The 17,439-nt window shown below is 45.5% G+C and overlaps 1 protein-coding gene across 6 annotated transcripts in view; it reads right to left on the reverse strand.

The window, feature by feature from the left end:
* The window catches only part of ACACA (acetyl-CoA carboxylase alpha), a 305,545-nt gene that overhangs the window by 254,983 nt on the left and 33,123 nt on the right, over window positions 1-17,439 (reverse strand). For 5 of the 6 annotated variants that reach the window (XM_087717132.1, XM_087717127.1, XM_087717128.1 and 2 more), the window contains 2 exons: window positions 2,701-2,833; window positions 1,296-1,434 (listed from right to left, as the gene is read on the reverse strand). In XM_087717132.1, the coding sequence (XP_087573258.1) occupies window positions 1,296-1,434; window positions 2,701-2,833 (272 nt within the window). Of the gene's footprint in view, window positions 1-1,295; window positions 1,435-2,700; window positions 2,834-8,001; window positions 8,249-17,439 lie in introns of those variants that run through there. The other variant, XM_087717130.1, reaches the window with a different exon arrangement.

Consider the following 17,439-nt stretch of genomic DNA (forward strand, 5'->3'; position numbering starts at 1 on the left):
TTGTTTCAAACCTTTACTTTCTACAGTAGGACATCGGTTATTGGTCTGTTCACACGTCATTCTTGGTGAAGCGTGCAAACCGGTGTTTGCATTTCCTGCGTCGGATGAGGACAGCACATCTTTCTCCTTCTGTCCTGGCCACTCTTTACAAAGGCACGATTGAGAGCGTTTTAACCAACTGCATCCCTGTTCGGTTTGGTGGCAACAGTGCCTCAGATAGAAAGTCCCTACAGAGAGTGGTGGGGGCAGCCGAGAAGACTGTAGGAAGCTGGTAAACTCGCAAGATTCGGTTTTCTCGCCTGGTACATATGTATGCATACATCTGAACTAGATTGTGTTGTTTCTCTGAGTCATGTAATATATTGAAGGTATATGGATAATGGTTATCTTTTGAGAACTGAATGGAATGACATTTCATTTTAATGTATGCTGATTAGTGTATATTTAAAGTGACAATAATGTTTCTATTTTATTCCATTACATATCTTCTATTCTACTCTACTCCACTCCCTATTTTCTATTCTATTCTATTCCATTCCATTCCATTCCAATCTCTATTCTCTTCTATTCCATTCGATTCCCTTCTCTTCCTGTTCTGACCCCCCCCCCCCCGGTACGGTGAGTCACGCTGACACAATGTGATTGTTAGCCAATTTATTCACAGTAATTAACTCACAAGTTAATTGTGACTTTGGCAGCAACCCAGACTCCCACAGATAAGAAATACACACAAGAGCTTCTCCAGCTTTAGTATAACGGATGTGTCCTGCAAAAGATCTCCTCCCAAAGTCTCTTCTTATATACTGTCTTGGGAGGAGCCTAATCACAACCACCTGGGCCCGATTATCTTCTAAGTCTCCGTAATTGCTGCTGGCGCTTATCCGTCCATCTCTGCCCTGGCGTCCGGGACCAACTCCCTTTGCTCCTCCCCACTGCTCCAGGACCTGACATCTTCACCACTGTTCCAGGGTCTGACATCAGGGACAAACTCCCTTTGGCTTTCACCGCTGCTCCATGCCTCAGGCGCCTCCTGGTGGTTAACCAGCCTCTCTGGTCCCTGCTCGGAGTCTGAACCCTGTCCAGGGTCCTCCACATCGTCCAGAGCCGATTCATAGGGTCCCTCCCTATCGGAGTCTGTCAGCAGCTCCAACGACTCCTGCTGGGCCACAGCACCCTCCCTTCCATATTTTCTTTCCTTTTCTATTCCATTCCACATTTTCTATTCCATTCCATTCCCATTTCTATTTCACCATCCTTCCAGAGGGAACCATGACTAGCATAGTCCTGACGCTCACCTGCATTGGCTTTTAAATCTTCGGGCGTCACCATAACCACGAAACGAATGGCTCGCTCATTCCGGAACATCTCATAAGACCAACGTCTGATGGACCGCATGCATTTGACGGCTGCTATCCCGTTATTGGCAATGAGAACCTAGATGGAGAAGAAATGTGACGGGGGTGGGGGGGGTGGGGAGATAAAATGGTTCAGATTTACAATCATCAATCAAACTGGGAAGTAACTATCTAGAAAGCACAATTGACACAGATAATTGTACACGTTACCCAGATTAATGGACAGAAAGAGCTTACGACCACAATTTAGCCCCGAATTTTTGTTGCTAAGTGATACAGCTGTTAAGTGAATTTGCTCCACTTTATGACCTTTCATGCCATTGTTAAATGAATCACTGCAGCTGTTAAATTAGTAACACGACTCTTTGGCCTTCCCACTGACTGTGCTTGTCAGAAGATCGTAAAGGATGATCAGGTCACCATGGGACACTGCGACTGTTGTAAGGGTGAATAGTGGTCATAGGTCACTTTCTCATCCGTTGCAATTTCGAATGGTCACTAAATGAACTGTTGTAGGTGAAGGGCTACATGTATTTGAATAATGAATATGGATACTACGGTATCATTCTTATGCTTGTTATTACTTCGTTGTTTTGTGTGTACACTGAAAGCTTGTGCCTTCTTTGTGTTTCTAACCACAATTGGCCAAATAAAGATATTCTATTCTATTCTATTCTACTTTATTCTATTCTACTCTATGCTACTCCCTATTCTATTCAAATTCTATTCTAAATAAAGAATTCTATTCTCAATAAAATTTCTATTCTATTCTACCTTATTCTATTCTACTCTACTCTATGCTATTCCTATTCTATTCAAATTCTATTCTAAATAAAGAATTCTATTCTATTCTCAATAAAATTTCTATTCTATTCTAAATAAAGATTTCTATTCTTTTCTATTCTAAATAAAGATTTCTATTCTATTTTGTCCTATTTTTAATAAAGATTTCTATTCCAGTGTTTCTCAACCTTGGCAACTTGAAGATGTCTGGACTTCAACTTCCAGAATTCCCCAGCCAGCGAATGCTGGCTGGGGAATTCTGGGAGTTGAAGTCCAGACATCTTCAAGTTGCCAAGGTTGAGAAACACTGTTCTATTCTATTCTAAATAAATATTCCTATTCTTTTCTATTCTAAATAGATTCTATTCTGTTCTGTTCCATTCCATTCCATTCCACTCCTATTCCTATTTCATTCCAATTCTATTCCTTACTAAGTTAAACAGGGACTTTAAAGAACCTACATAATTATTCCACGGCAATGAGACTGCTCAGTTTCTTACCGCATTCAAAATAACAAGAATCGCACAATTATGCACTGAGAAAGGCGGTTTCCATTCTTTACCTTCTCAATAACTTTGATCCCTCCAAAACGGGTGACAAACTCTGCTGGAGATGCAACCGTGAAATCCCTCTGTAGATCCACCTTCTTCCTATCCCGGCCTTGTTTCATGAGGTGAAGGCCAGACATGCTTGGCCTGGAGAGACAAAGAACAATAACAGCGCTAAGAGTTGTTGGAAGATGCTGCAGAAATTGGAGTAGAAATCTAGATCTCTTTCACTATCATTTCCTTATCAGATTATGTGACAACTAGATGCCAAGAACTGAACCCAAGATCTTGGCTAATAAGCTACCAACCATCATTCTAGGATCCTATACGAAACTGTGCAGAGCTGTATGATCTTTTAAGGACCCCCAAAAGGAAGGAATTTTAAAAGGTATTGTTCTGCCCTAGGCTTCCCAAGGTCATGAAGCAGACTCCTTGTCCAGATAAAACCCCTTTCATTTAGGTTAAAGGGAATTCCTCTCCAACAAAGTCCGGCCAACAATCGTTCAAGAGATTTCACAACTACAGACCTTTATCAAGCTTGGGGAGCTGCCAGGCCGATATCTTCCAAACGCCACTCTGTAGCAGCAATTACTTGGTAAAAAGTCAGGAACAGATCTTCACCCTAATGAATTGAATTAATTGTCTCCTGCAAACTCCCCTCCCCTTTCACTCCTCTTTATTCTCTATGGGAGGGGCCAAATATGATTTTTCAGGTACACATAAAGTTGCCCAGAGCAGAGATGCTGATAATGTCAATAACTCTTAGGAATTGAAACTGCTAAAATGGAAATCTTTGATTCTCACATCAGTGCAAGCCATTCTATAAGCCAGGAACAAACGCCAGATTCCCACACTATGGGCCAAGCGATGGCAATACTGTGCTTCCCCGAAAAATAAGACAGGGTCTTATTTTCCTTTGTCTCCTGCAATAAGTGTTATTTTCAGGGTGGTCTTATTTATTAATGAGAAGCTAATGAGAAGGAAGGACTCACTGGAGAAGAGCCTAATACTGGGAAAGATGGAGGGCAAAAGAAGAAGGGGACGACAGGGAAGGAGGTGGCTGGATGGAGTCACCGAAGCAGTTGGCATGAGCTTAAATGGACTCCAGAGTATGGTAGAGGACAGGAAGGCCTGGAGGAACGTAGCACGACAAAACCGTGCTTGACTAAAGCGCGCCCGATTAAACCGCGTCGCTGACGTCATCAGCAGGGCGACAACAGCGAGCGCGGAGAAAGAAGGGCGCTTTAAATAGCGCTTTGAAAGCAAGCCGATTCAAGTTAAGGTAAGGGTTAGGTTTAGGGTTAGCTTTAGGATTAGGGTTAGGGTTAGGTTAAGGGTTAGGTTTAGGGTTAGGTTAAGGGTTAGGGTTAGGATTAGGGTTAGGTTAAGGGTTAGGATTAGGTTTAGGGTTAGGTTTAGGGTTAGGTTTAGGGTTAGGTTTAGCGTTAGGTTAAGGGTTAGGTTTAGGTTTAGGATTAGGTTTAGGGGGGTTAGGTTTAGGTTTAGGGGTTAATTTTAGGTTGAGCGTTTACAGCGTGCTTTTTTCTCCGCACTGTTGTCGCGCTGTGATGATGTCAGCTACGCGGTTTCGTCGAGCGCCCTTTAGTCGAACGCGGTTGTGTGGTGGAACCCTGGAAGAATGTTGTCCATGGGACCGCGATGGGTCGGACACAACTTCGCAACTAACAACTAACAACTTATTATTTTTGAGAAACAGGTGGTTCCCTCATGGCTGCTGCTGTGTTGCAATATTTTCGGGGAGGGCTTATTTTCAGGGGAGGGTTTATTTTAGCCCATGCGCTCAAAAGCCCGATTGGGTTTATTATCCAGAGAGGTCTTACTTTCAGGGAAACAGGGTATATTATACCCTGTATAATGTATTAGATACATTAGATACTAGTTAGAGAGCAACATCTTTTTTGTTACAATTCAGAAATAAATTAAGAATGCGAATTCCAAATCGCGTCCTTCTGACTCCAATAGGCAGAACTGGAATCCCGGCATTCATATCCCATAAGAGCACCAGTCCAGAGAAAGCGTTAGAAGAGTGAGTTTTTTCTTTCCAGGTGGTCCTCGACTTACGACCACGGTTGAGCCCAACATTTCTGTTGTTAAGTGAGAACGTGTGTTAAGTGTTAAGTGAGTTTTGCTTCACTTTACAACCTTGCTTGACACAGTTGTTAAATGAATCACTGTTGTTTACATAATAGCATAGTTAAGGGAATCTGGCTTCCCCATTGGCTTGGCTTGTCAGAAGATCACAAAAGGAGATCACATGATCCCTGGACACTGTAACCATCGTAAATATGAGTCGGTTGCCAAGCATCTGAATTTTGATCACGTGACCACGGTCGTAAGTGTGAATAATGGCCATAGGCCAGTTTTTTCAGTGCCATTGTAACTTTGACCGGTCACTAAATGAACAGATATAAGCTGAGGGCTACCTGTATCTGCAGGTGGTCCTTGAACTACGACCACCATTGGGACCAGAATTTCTGTTGCTAAGACAGGCACTTGTTAAAAGTGAGTCTTGCCCCATTTTACGACCTTTTCTCCAAGGTTATTAAGTGAATCACTACAGTTGTTCAGAGAACCACTTGATCATTAAGCAAATCCGGCTTCTCCCATTGGGCTTTGATTGTTGGAAGAGATTTCAAATGGCAGCGACATAACATCACGATGCTGAAATATCTATCGGCTGCCAAGCACCCGAATTTTGATCATTGTTGTGGCCCACCAGTGGCCAGTGGAGCTGGCAGCAGTTTCAGACAGTGAGGAGGTTGGGGAGGAACCTGGGCCAGTCTTGGAGTCTGGGGAAGGCTCTGATGAGGGCTCTGTGTCAGAGGCAGAGCCGTATGCCAGTTTTCAGCTGCCTTCAGAATCAGACATCAGTGAGGCAGAAGAACAGCTGGAGCCGGTTCCCAGTGTGCGCATGCGCAGAGTTGCGAGAAGAAGAGAACAGCTAAAGAACAGGGGTGGACTTGGGAGTAAGGCCAAAGGTGGACGGTGAATGGCCCCTCCCAGAGGATATAAAAGAGGAGCGAGAGGGGAGTGGAGTTTGCAGGAGACCATTAGTTCGCTTCATTGGTTCGTAACTCTCTGAGACTCCTTGCCAGGATTTGTAGATCTCGGCCTGGCAGCTCTCCAAGCCAGATAAGGTCTGTGACTGTAAATCCTCCCTTGAAAGACTTCGCTGGATGTGAATGAGCAGAATTCACAGTCAATTAATAAAAGGGATTATTGTCGGGACAAGGAGTCTGCTTCCTGCTCTCGGGAAGCCTCGGTCAGAACAATCACGTGAAATGTGCGGCTGCTGCAACTGTTGTAAGTTTGAGGACTAGTTCTAAGTCATTTCCCCCCCCCCAGCATTGTTGTAACTTCAAACAGTCACTAAATAAATGTATGTTGTATGTTGAGGAAACCTTCCCCCCCCTAATTTTCTATAACCGCCCATCTCCTATATGTGACTAGGCAGCTCCAGGCCACCAAAAATTACACAACAAAAAAAATTTCGCCTTGCAAAACAATTCAGAAATGAAAACTAAAGTAGAAACAGAGCGAAACTTAGAGGGAGACACTTGCCCTCTGCCTTAGTGTCTTGTTTTTCCAAACAGAGACAAGATGTCTCTTTGGAGAGGAGCAACCTAGAACTAAGGAGTAAGTTTCTTGACAGAATAATTATTAATCGGTGGAATGACTGGCCTCCAGATATTGTGGGTGCTTCAACACTGGGAGTTTTTAAGAAGAGATTAGACAGCAATTGGTCTGAAATGGTATAGGACTGTGATGGCGAACCGATGGCACACTTGCCGGAAGTGTCCCGCAGAGCCATCTCTCCGGGCACGCAAGCCGTAGCCCACTACTCTTCCAGATTCCGGCGCTGATCTTCATGTGCACGGAAGCGCCGGAAACTGGAAGAGAAGCAGCCCGATACGCATGCCGCGAAAATGATATTCCGGTTTCCAGCACACACATGTGGAGAGCCAGCTGGTATTTCCCGCATGCCTGCATGCTAGAAATTGGGAGACTAGGTGGCCAGTGTGCATGCACGCTCCCGGAAACCGGAAGATCATCTTCCCGGCACGCACATGCGCACCGGGTAGCTGCTGTTCCGGTTTCCGCCACGCGCATGGACACCGTCCAGCTGCTCTTCACGTGTGCATGCGCGCCAGAAACCGGAAGACCAGGTGGCCAGTGTGGATGCACTTGCAGGAAACTGGAAGATCATTTTCCCAGCGTGCGCAAGTGCACTGGGCAGCTGCTCTTCTGGTTTCTGGCACGCGTGTGTACCAGAGGTGGGTACCTATCGGTTCGGAATGGTTCGACCGAGTAGGTAGTAACTCGGCCTGCCACGCCCCTGAACTGGTTCTCTCAGTGGCGCCACCATCTTGTTTTCTACTTCTGCATATGCGCAGAAGCATTTTTTAGTACCGCACCTGCGCGCATAGTGCGTAACAAGTGCACCCACAGCGCCCCTAAGCAAACCAGCAGTAGCAGCAGCCGGAACCCACCCTTGATGCCCGCGAATGCACACACACCTGTTTCAGCAGTAGGGTTTCCTGCCTGAGCAGGGGGTTGGACTAGAAGACCTCCAAGGTCCCTTCCAACTCTGTTATTTGTTATTCTGTTTGCCTGCAAAGTTAAAGTCTCTGCATTCATTTTTTCAACCATTCTTTTCAAGCCTGAAAAGCTTTTCCACACCTTCCTTTCCAAACTCACGGAGAAATTCCAAGGGGCAAGGTAACCAGATAGTCCTCAACTTACAACAGCTCGACGTTACCACAACGCTGAAAAAAGTGACCTATGACCCCTTTGTCACAGTTACAACCTTTGCAGCATCCCCACGGTCATGCGATCAAACTTCAGAAGCTTGGCAACCGATTCATACTTACGACCGTTGCTGTGTCCCAAGGTCACACGATCCCCTTTTGCGACCTTCGGATGAGCACAGTCGAGGGGGCAAGCCAGAGTCACTTAACGACCGAGTTACTCACTTACCAACCGCAGCGGTTCACTTAAGCAGCGGTGGCAAGCAAGGTCGCAAAACGGAGCAAAAGTCACTGAACAAATGCCTCACTTAACAACAGAAAGGTTAGGCTCAATGGTGGTCCTAAGTCGAGGACTACCTGTATCTCTCCCCACCCAGAAAATGAAGAATTAAAAACTACCAGGAATCAATTCTCAAGTTCCGGTAATGTTAATTCCGTCAAGATTTAAAACACAAGTCATCCAAATTTCTAGATCAAAACTGCCCCCTTAAGCGATCCATCGAAAATCAGATCAGAAAAAAATGCGTCTCGCTAATAATTTATTACCTTTGAAGCATATGATATCTCATGCCTGGAGTTTCTTCTCCTTTTGATTCATCCATGCTGCCCGAGAAACGCAAAGGTACCTCCAAAGTTTTAGAGACTCGAGCAAGAAGATAACACTCAACGGCAGCTGCTTTAAACTAGTTTTTCATGTTGCCCTCCTTCTCTCCAAATGAGCTGGTTTTTTTCCTTCTTCTAGTTCCTATCAACTGTTTTGCATTTTTAACCTTTGTCCCTTGGCTGTCTTTTTTTTTTTATGCCCATCTCTCTCTCCCCGCGCACACTCAGCAGCAGCGGGGCAGGGAGGACGCTAGAGGCTGCAGCCGAGAAAGGGAGGGGAAAAAATAATTAAATAAAACACGCACACCAAAGGAAAGATCTGCCAGGGGAACGCTGCTATCACGAACCAAGATAAACCCATGAACTGCAAGATTTCACTATCTTCCCCCAAGCTGGGCATGCCAAAAAAAAACAAAAACCCAGAATACCTTATTCCAGTATTTCTCAACCTTGGCAACTTGAAGATGTCCGGACTTCAACTCCCAGAATTCCCCAGCCAGCATTCGCTGGCTGGGGAATTCTGGGAGTTGAAGTCCGGACATCTTCAAGTTGCTAAGGTTGAGAAACACTGCCTTATTCAGGTTTTGTTTTATTTATCAAATTTAGAAAGCTCCCCGGAGAGGTGGGTGGATGAGTAAAAATATTAAAATTAAAAGCAGGAGATGAATATTTTTTTTAAAAGAGATAATCTTTAGAAAGTAGGTTTTCCAGCTAAATCCGAGTAGAGGATTCAGCTCCAGGCTGCGAGAAATGAATACTGCCAAAAATAAATAAAAAAACCTCAACAACAGTCATTTAAAATATATATATGCTGGAAGATTCGACTTGCTGAAACAGCTGTTAAGACAACTCCCTACCCCACCCCCAGAATGAATGCATAAATCTGCTGCATTTTAGGAGCACGCATGCATTGAGCAATTTGCGCAGCCACAAATAGAAGAGGCATTGGGGGGGGGAGTTATTTTTCGATCCGATCCGAAAGCAATGCACAATCGGTGGGAGTGGGGGGGAGAGAGGCACCGACACTGTGATAATTCACTCTCATTTGCCACAAAGGAAAGGCCAGCTGAATTTGGCACCGAGTAAATGAAGCAAATAAACAAGTTGTGTAATTCCATTCTGCAATTCATGGGAAAACACAGGGGTAGCTGAAAGTCACGTGAAACTTGGTTTTTTCAGCAATTTGGGTTTCTACCATCCCCACCCTTCCTTCTCCAAAATGTGGTTTATATTTCTATGAGTGAAAAGCGATCGCTTCAAAAGTCAATATATCCCAGGACATTCATCCCAAAAGCTGTTAATTGAGGCAGTACAACGGAGGGGGGGGGGGGGTCGTAAGTTAATTGCCTCAATTAACTTAACGACCGCCACTGAGCTCAAAATTTCTGCTGCTAAGCGAGGCAGTTGTTAAACGGGTTTGGTCCCATTTTACGACTTTTCCTGCGGCGGTGGTTAAGTGAATCACTGCAGTTGTTAAGTTAGTAACACGGTTGTTAATCGAATCTCGCCTCCCCTTTTCCTGTCAGAAGGTCGCAAAAAAAGGATCACATGATTTGGGGCACTGCGACCGTCATAAATATGAGACAGTTGCCAAGGGTCAGAATTTTGATGACATGACCGTGAAGAAGCAGCAACGGATGTTAATTGTGAGAAACGGTCATAAGTCACTTTTTTCAGTGCCATTGTAACTTCCGACGGTCACTAAATGAACTGTTGTAACTTGAGGACTACCTATATTTTAGTGACAATGCTTGTTCTCTTTTTCTGTACCATGCCACCTTTCATCCATAGCATAATTATTTTATCATTTAGTCCGGTAACAGCTATAGCAACACAGGTAGTCCTCGAGTTACGACAAATTTCTGTTGCTAAGTGAGATGCTTGTTAAGTGAGTTTTGCCCCGTTTTATGACCTTTTTTGCCACAGTTGTTAAGTGAATCACTGTGAATAACCCAGTCGAGGTGGCGAAGTGGTTAAATGCAGCACTGCAGGCTACTTCAGCTGACTGCAGTTCTGCAGTTCGGCTGTTCAAATCTCACCGGCTCAAGGTTGACTCAGCCTTCCATCCTTCCGAGGTGGGTAAAATGAGGACCCGGATTATTGCTGGGGGCAATATGCTGACTCTGTAAACCGCTTAGAGAGGGCTGAAAGCCCTATGGAGCGGTATATAAGTCTAACTGCTATTGCTTATTGCTATTGCTAACCCGGTCGTTAAGTGAACCTGGCTTCCCCATTGACTTTGCTTGTCAGAAAGTCGCTAAAGGGGAATCACATCATCCCGGGATACTGCCACGGTCGTAAGTATGAACCAGTTGCCAAGCATTCTGAACTTTGATCACGTGACCATGAGGATGTTGCAAAGGTGGTAACCAGTGGTGGGATTCAAATATTTTTACTACCGGTTCTGTGGGCGTGACTTGGTGGGCGTGGCATGGTGGGCGTGGCATGGTGGGCATGGCAGGGGAAGGTTACTGCAAAATCCCCATTCCCTCCCGATCAGCTGGGACTCGGGAGGCAGAGAATAGAAGGGGGCGGGGCCAGCCAGAGGTGGTATTTGCCAGTTCTCCGAACTACTCAAAATTTCCGCTACCGGTTCTCCAGAACTGGTCAGAACCTGCTGAATACCACCTCTGGTTATAACTGTTAAAAACAGTCATAAGTCACTTTTCTCAGTGCCGTTGTAACTTTGGTCACTAAATGAACTGTTGTAAGTCAAGGACTACCTGTATTTTAGTCACAATGCTTTGAGTTTTTTTTTTTTACACCATGCCACCTTATCATTTAGTGCTGTAAAAGTAACAGCAACAGCAATAAAACTTACATTTATAGGCTGCCCCATAGTGATTCTCAACACTGGCAACTTAAAAGGCGGGTGGACTTCAACTCCCAGAATTCCCTCACCAGCCATGCTTTCTTACACCACATAAACTTTCTAAAATAGGAAAACTTTCCATATATGGCTTGGATGCAAAGACACTGTCCTGGGTTGATGGATTCCCGAAACTGAACCTTTTCACATGTTCCCCCACCTCGCATCAGAAGTCTGGAAAGATAAAGATAATACTGACACCACATTTACTACTAACTAGACCAGTGTTTCTCAACCTTGGCGACTTTAAGTCCTGTGGACTTCAACTCCCAGAATCCCCCAGCCAGCACAGCTGGCTGGGGAATTCTGGGAGTTGAAGTCCACAGGACTTAAAGTCGCCAAGGTTGAGAAACACTGAAGTAGACCAACAACATGAGGTAAACAATTCCCCAATCAAGGAATTACCAACTCAGACAAACAAGCTAGCAGTAAACAACAGTCAAATCAAGGAACCACTGAGAACACTCCGACCAAAACCAACGGGGCAAGCTGCTTGTATATCAACAGAAAACAACTCCACTCCCTTCTAGCACTGAGGACGTTACCTAGTAGGGTGATGAAACGTCCTTGCTCTGACCGAGGCTTCCCAAGAGCATGAAGCAAACTCCTTGTCCCGAAGAAAAAACCCTTTTATTCATTGACTGTGAATTCTGCTCATTCACATCCAGCAAAAGTCTTTCAAAGGAGGATTTACAGTCACAGACCTTATCTGGCTTGGAGAGCTGCCAGGCCGATAGCTGCCAAACTTGGCAAGGAGTCTTGGAGAGTCAGGAACCAATTAAGTGAACTCATTGTCTCCTGCAAACTCCACTCCCCTTTCACTCCTCTTTTATGTCCTCTGGGAGGGGCCATTCATCGTCCACCTGTGGCTTTACTCCCAAGTCAACCCCTGTTCTTTAGCTGCTCCCTTTGTCTGGCAACTCTGTGCATGCGCACACTGGGAACAGGCTCCAGCTGTTCTTCTACCTCACTGATGTCTGACTCCAAAGGCAGCTGATAACTGGCATACGGCTCTGGTCCCTTCTGTGCCTCCGACACAGAGCCTTCCCCAGACTCTAGGACTGGCCCAGGTTCCTCCCCAACCTCCTCACTGTCCAAAGCTTGCCAGTTGTTAAGTAAATCACTGCATCACCTATATACTCAACAGATACTTTGATGCCCATTCAGAGTGTTTTCCAAGCCAGCCTTTTTTTTTTAAAGAAAAAGAAAAAAAAATCTGTTAATGAATCACTGTGAACGGACATCCTCTGAAACGCTTATTTCCAGAATAAGCTTTAATTCTAAGAATGTGTTGGTTCCGCATTAACCTTTCAGAGAGATTCTCAGAATATCAAAAAGGATGGGTGGAATCTGATTGGTCTGAAAGTGAACTTTAAAGTAGATACGTTAAGAGGGTCATTTAAAAAAAAGAAGATTAGAATGTTTTGATTTTAGAAATGTTTTTAAAGAAAAGTTTAGTATTTTAAAATGGCTGGGGGAAAAGGGATTTTTTTTCCATTTCAGGTTAAAGAATTGGAAAGAATACAGTGAATTTCGTTAATATAAATGGTGATACTGTATAAAGATTATTAAGTGCAAGCAGAAATATATATTATTTCCACAGCAAGGAAGATAGAGCAGAAATGGTTAAATTGTTTGCTTTAATCAAAGAGGAGAGAATACTTCATTGTGTTTTTTATTTAGATATTACTTCTGGATTTTTGTGCTCGTGATGGGAAAAAAATGAAACTTTGACATATGTTTTGCTGATTAGATAGATTTGTTGTTATAGAAATGGCTAGTTATAGAAAGTAAAGATAAAGGTTCCCGTCACACATATGTGCTAGTCCAGTGTTTCTCGACCTTAGCAACTTGAAGTTGACTAAACGCCGAAGGCGCACGGAACTCTGTTACCTTCCCACCAAAGGTGGTTCCTATTTTTCTACTTGCATTTTTACGTGCTTTCGAACTGCTAGGTTGGCAGAAGATGGGACAAATAACAGGAGCTCATTCCATTATGCAGCAGTAGGGATTCAAACCGCCAAAATGCCGACCTTTCTGATTGACAAGCTCAGCGTCTCAGTCACTGAGCCACCGCATCCCTATAGCTGGCGAACCTATAGCACGCGTGCCACAGGTGGCATAAAGAGCCATTTCGGAGGGCGCATTATCTGCTGCCCTGCCAGCTCCAGTGCACATGCGCGCATTGGCCAGCTGATTTTCGCCCTTGATTTTCGCCCTTGATTTTTGGCTGTTTTTTGCCCCTCCGGAGGCTTCAGGGAAGCTTCCTGAAGCCTCCGGAGGGAGAAAAACAGCCCAACATGTAAAACGTAAGTCCGGAGGCTTCAGTGAGGCACATGCATGGGAGGGGGGGTTGTGCACGCATGGGGGAGAGGGAATTGCATTATGGGTATGAGCACACGCATGTGTGACACCACCACCCCCATGCTCCTCACACTTTTGGCACGCCTCGACAAAAAGGTTAGCCGAGGTGGCGCAGTGGTTAAATGCAGCACTGCAGGCTACTTCAGCTGACTGCAGTTCTGCAGTTCGGCTGTTCAAATCCCACAAGGCTCAAGGTTGACTCAGCCTTCCATCCTTCCGAGGTGGGTGAAATGAGGACCCGGATTGTTGTTGGGGGCAATATGCTGACTCTGTAAACTGCTTAGAGAGGGCTGAAAGCCCTAGGAAGCGGTATATAAGTCTAACTGCTATTGCTATTGCTAAGTTGTTCCACTGATTAATAGTGGCTATAGTGTAGCTAGTTATATACTAATGTGTAAAAGTAAAAAGTTGTCCTACATAGTCACAGGGCAATCCATGCAGGATATAGATTATTTATTTATTTATTAAATTTGTACCCGCCCCAATCTCTTAAAATGTAATACAGGTGGTCCTTGGCTTATAACAGCCCATTTAGTGACCATTCAAAGTTACAACAGCAACACTGAAAAAAGTGACCTACGACCATTTCTCAAAGTTATGACCTTTGCAGCATCCCCACGATCACGTGATCAAAATTCAGACGCTGGGCGGGCAACTGACTCACATTTATGTCCGTTGCAGTGTCCCCTTTTGCGACCTTCTGACAAGCAAAGTCAATGGGGGAAACCAGATTCCCTTAACAACCGTGTTACTAACATAACAACTGCAATGATTCACTTAGCAACTGTGGCAACACAGGTCGTAAAGTGTGTGTGGGGGGGGAATTCACTTAACAAATATCTCACTTGGCAACAGAAATTTTGGGTTCGATTATGATCATAAGTCAAGAACTACCTGTACAATCATATCATGACCTCTCTTTCCACAGTTTTTAAGTGAATCGCAGGTTACCGTTGTAACTCAGTCACCAAATGAATACTTATAACTCAAGGACTACCGGTAGGGAAAACTGCAGGCCAGATTATTTTGCAAGCCTTTTTGGGGAGCAGGGAGGAGGGAGTTGGACACAGGGAACCAATTTCTAAACATAATTTAAATTGGAGGAGGAGGAAGAGGATCAGAGGTGGTATTCAGGTAGCAGAAACCGCAGGTGGCCACGCCCACCCGCTCCGGCTCTATGGCATCCCATTTAGGCACCTTTTTTTTTAGCCAAAGCACATGCGCGGAAGGCTGAGCGCATGTGTGGACGGGGCGCGTGTGAGCGAAGCTAGCACGGGCTCACGTTTGCAAAACGGTAGGGAAGGGAAGTGAAAAGCACCCCTGAAGAGGATGCCAAAAAGAAGCGAAGGAGATGAGAAAGAAAACAGTATTTTGTTTTTCCCAGCAATTCGGCAGGAACAGGTCAAATTATCTGTGTGGCCCAACAAAAGCAAACAGATTGAGAAAGATGTCCAAGGCTGTGGTCCCCTGGCACACAAAGGTGTATTTCGTGCCATATTTTAGACACACAACAGCTGCGTGTTTTGATGGCACATCCACATCGCCTGGGCCTTGCTCCAATTTGGCTGTTTAATCTTCTTATAGCAATAGCAATAGCAGTTAGACTTATATACCGCTTCATAGGGCTTTCAGCCCTCTCTAAGCGGTTTACAGAGTCAGCATATCGCCCCCAACAATAATCCGGGTCCTCATTTCACCCACCTCGGGAGGATGGAAGGCTGAGTCAACCTTGAGCCGGTGAGATTTGAACCGCTGAACTGCAGATAACAGTCAGCTGAAGTGGCCTGCAGTACAGCACCCTAACCACTGCGCCACCTCGGCTCTTATAACTTTACAGTGCTTGTCCCAAAGGTGCAACTGGACTTTCTTGTTTTTTCTTTGAAGACTTTCCTTGAAGACTTTTCGCTTCTCATCCAAGAAGCTTCTTCAGCTCCAGGTGGCCTTTCAGTTCCAGCGGTCCTTGGAGGAAACCAGTTATCTAGATCCCTTCCAGTCGGGTTTCAGGCCTGGCTATAGCACGGAAACCGCTTTGGTCGCATTGATCGATGATCTCTGGAGAGCCAGGGATGGAGGCCACGCCTCCATCCTGGTGCTCCTTGACCTCTCTGCGGCTTTCGATACCATCGACCATGGTATCCTTCTGCGACGACTGCGGGAGGTGGGGGTGGGAGGCACTGTCTTACGGTGGTTCTCCTCTTACCTCTCGGACAGGTCGCAGTCGGTGTTAGTCGGAGGTCAGAGATCGACCCCTAGGCCCCTAACGTATGGGGTGCCGCAGGGTTCAGTCCTGTCCCCCCTCCTCTTTAATATCTACATGAAACCGCTGGGTGAGATCATTCGACGGCACGGGATAAAATACCACCAGTATGCGGACGATACACAGCTGTATCTGTCCGCCCCGTGCCAACTCAATGAAGCGATGGACGTGATGAGCCAGGGCCTCGAGGCTGTTAGGGACTGGATGGGGGTTAACAAGCTTGTACTCAATCCAGATAAGACCGAGTGGCTGCTGTGCTTCCCTCCTACTAATTGGCCAAGTGTTCCACCTCTCAGGCTGGGGGGTCAAATAGTACGCCCCTCAGATAGGGTCCGCAACTTGGGAGTCCTCCTGGATCCACAGCTGACTTTTGAACACCATTTATCAGCTGTGACCAGGGGGGCATTTGCCCAGATTCGCCTGGTGCACCAGTTGCGGCCCTACCTGAACCAGGAGGCTCTCACAACAGTCACTCGTGCCCTTGTGACCTCTAAAATGGAGTACTGCAACGTGCTCTACATGGGGCTGCCCTTGAAGAGTATTCGGCAACTTCAGCTTGTCCAGAATGCAGCCGCGCGAGCGATCGTGGGTGCGCCTCGATTCACCCACGTAACACCTATCCTCCGCGAGTTGCACTGGCTGCCTGTTGATCTCTGGGTACGCTTCAAGGTGCTAGTCGTCACTTATAAAGCCCTTCATGGTATTGGGTCTGGGTACTTGAGAGACCGCCTACTGCCAATTACCTCCACTAGACCAATTAGATCCCACAGATTAGGCCTCCTCCGAATTCCATCAGCCGCCCAGTGTCGACTGGCGACTACTCGGAGGAGGGCCTTCTCGGTGGCTGCTCCGACCCTCTGGAACGAACTCCCCATGGAGATTCGTACCCTCACCACCCTCCAGGCCTTCCGCAAAGCCCTTAAAACCTGGCTGTTCCGACAGGCCTGGGGCTAAAGACTCCCAGCCCCACTTCGAACGTTATGATTGTTGTGTTTTTTTAACTGTGTATGGTCTTTATGTTTTTGTAACTTTGTCTGTTTTTTCCCCCTCCCTTTGAGTTGTGAGCCGCCCTGAGTCCCTTTCAGGGAAAAGGGCGGCATACAAATAAATTAAAATGAAAAAAATGAAAATGAAAATGAATGGATGGACGGTGGAGGAATGGAAGGATTTATATTCCTTGCAGACAGCTGGTCATTTGCATCCTTTTAGAGAGCTGTTGAGGCCACTTGGAGCTTTATCTGTGTCCTCAGTGTCACCTGAGTAGTGCAAATGGTTCCTGTAGTCTGCAATTATTTTTTTTGAACCAGGAGCACTACTGTACCCTGAGGACACAGATAAACCTCCAGGTGGCCTCAACGACTCTCTAAAAGGATGCAAATGAGCAGCTATCTGCAAGGAATATAAATCCTTCTATTCCCCACTCTCCTGTCAGAGCTGAAGAAGCCTCTTGGAGGAGAAGCGAAACGTCTTCAAAAGAAAAAAAACACCAGAAAGTCCAGTTGCCTCTTGAAAAAACCTTGGGACAACCATGACCTGGATGGCTGAGAATCTCTGCAGACTTTACCATGCTTGGTTACTTCTCATGAAAGGAAGGTAGAGACAAGATGGCTAAGGGAGTATGACTTCCAAGAAAGTTGATTTAAAATATTTTTTTCAAGCATATCCAAAGCAAATTATAGGTACTGTTAAGAATATAATCTAACGGTTGGGTTGGAAATATATAAATCATGTAACAATATTGTAACCTGTTTCTTTAAATCATACTGTAAAATGTGATTGGTTGCTGTTTTCCTCAATCGGCCATAAGAGGGAGCCAGAACAACTGTTAGGTCTCTGTTTCGTTAGATGCTGGGCTGATCTGATCTGAGTGTTTTGGAAGCTGGCTGTTAGA

This window comes from Thamnophis sirtalis, unplaced genomic scaffold, assembly GCF_051295495.1.
Source record: "Thamnophis sirtalis isolate CommonGarterSnake01/CBP01778 unplaced genomic scaffold, rThaSir2_p1.2 scaffold_6, whole genome shotgun sequence".
Taxonomy (NCBI): domain Eukaryota; kingdom Metazoa; phylum Chordata; class Lepidosauria; order Squamata; family Natricidae; genus Thamnophis; species Thamnophis sirtalis.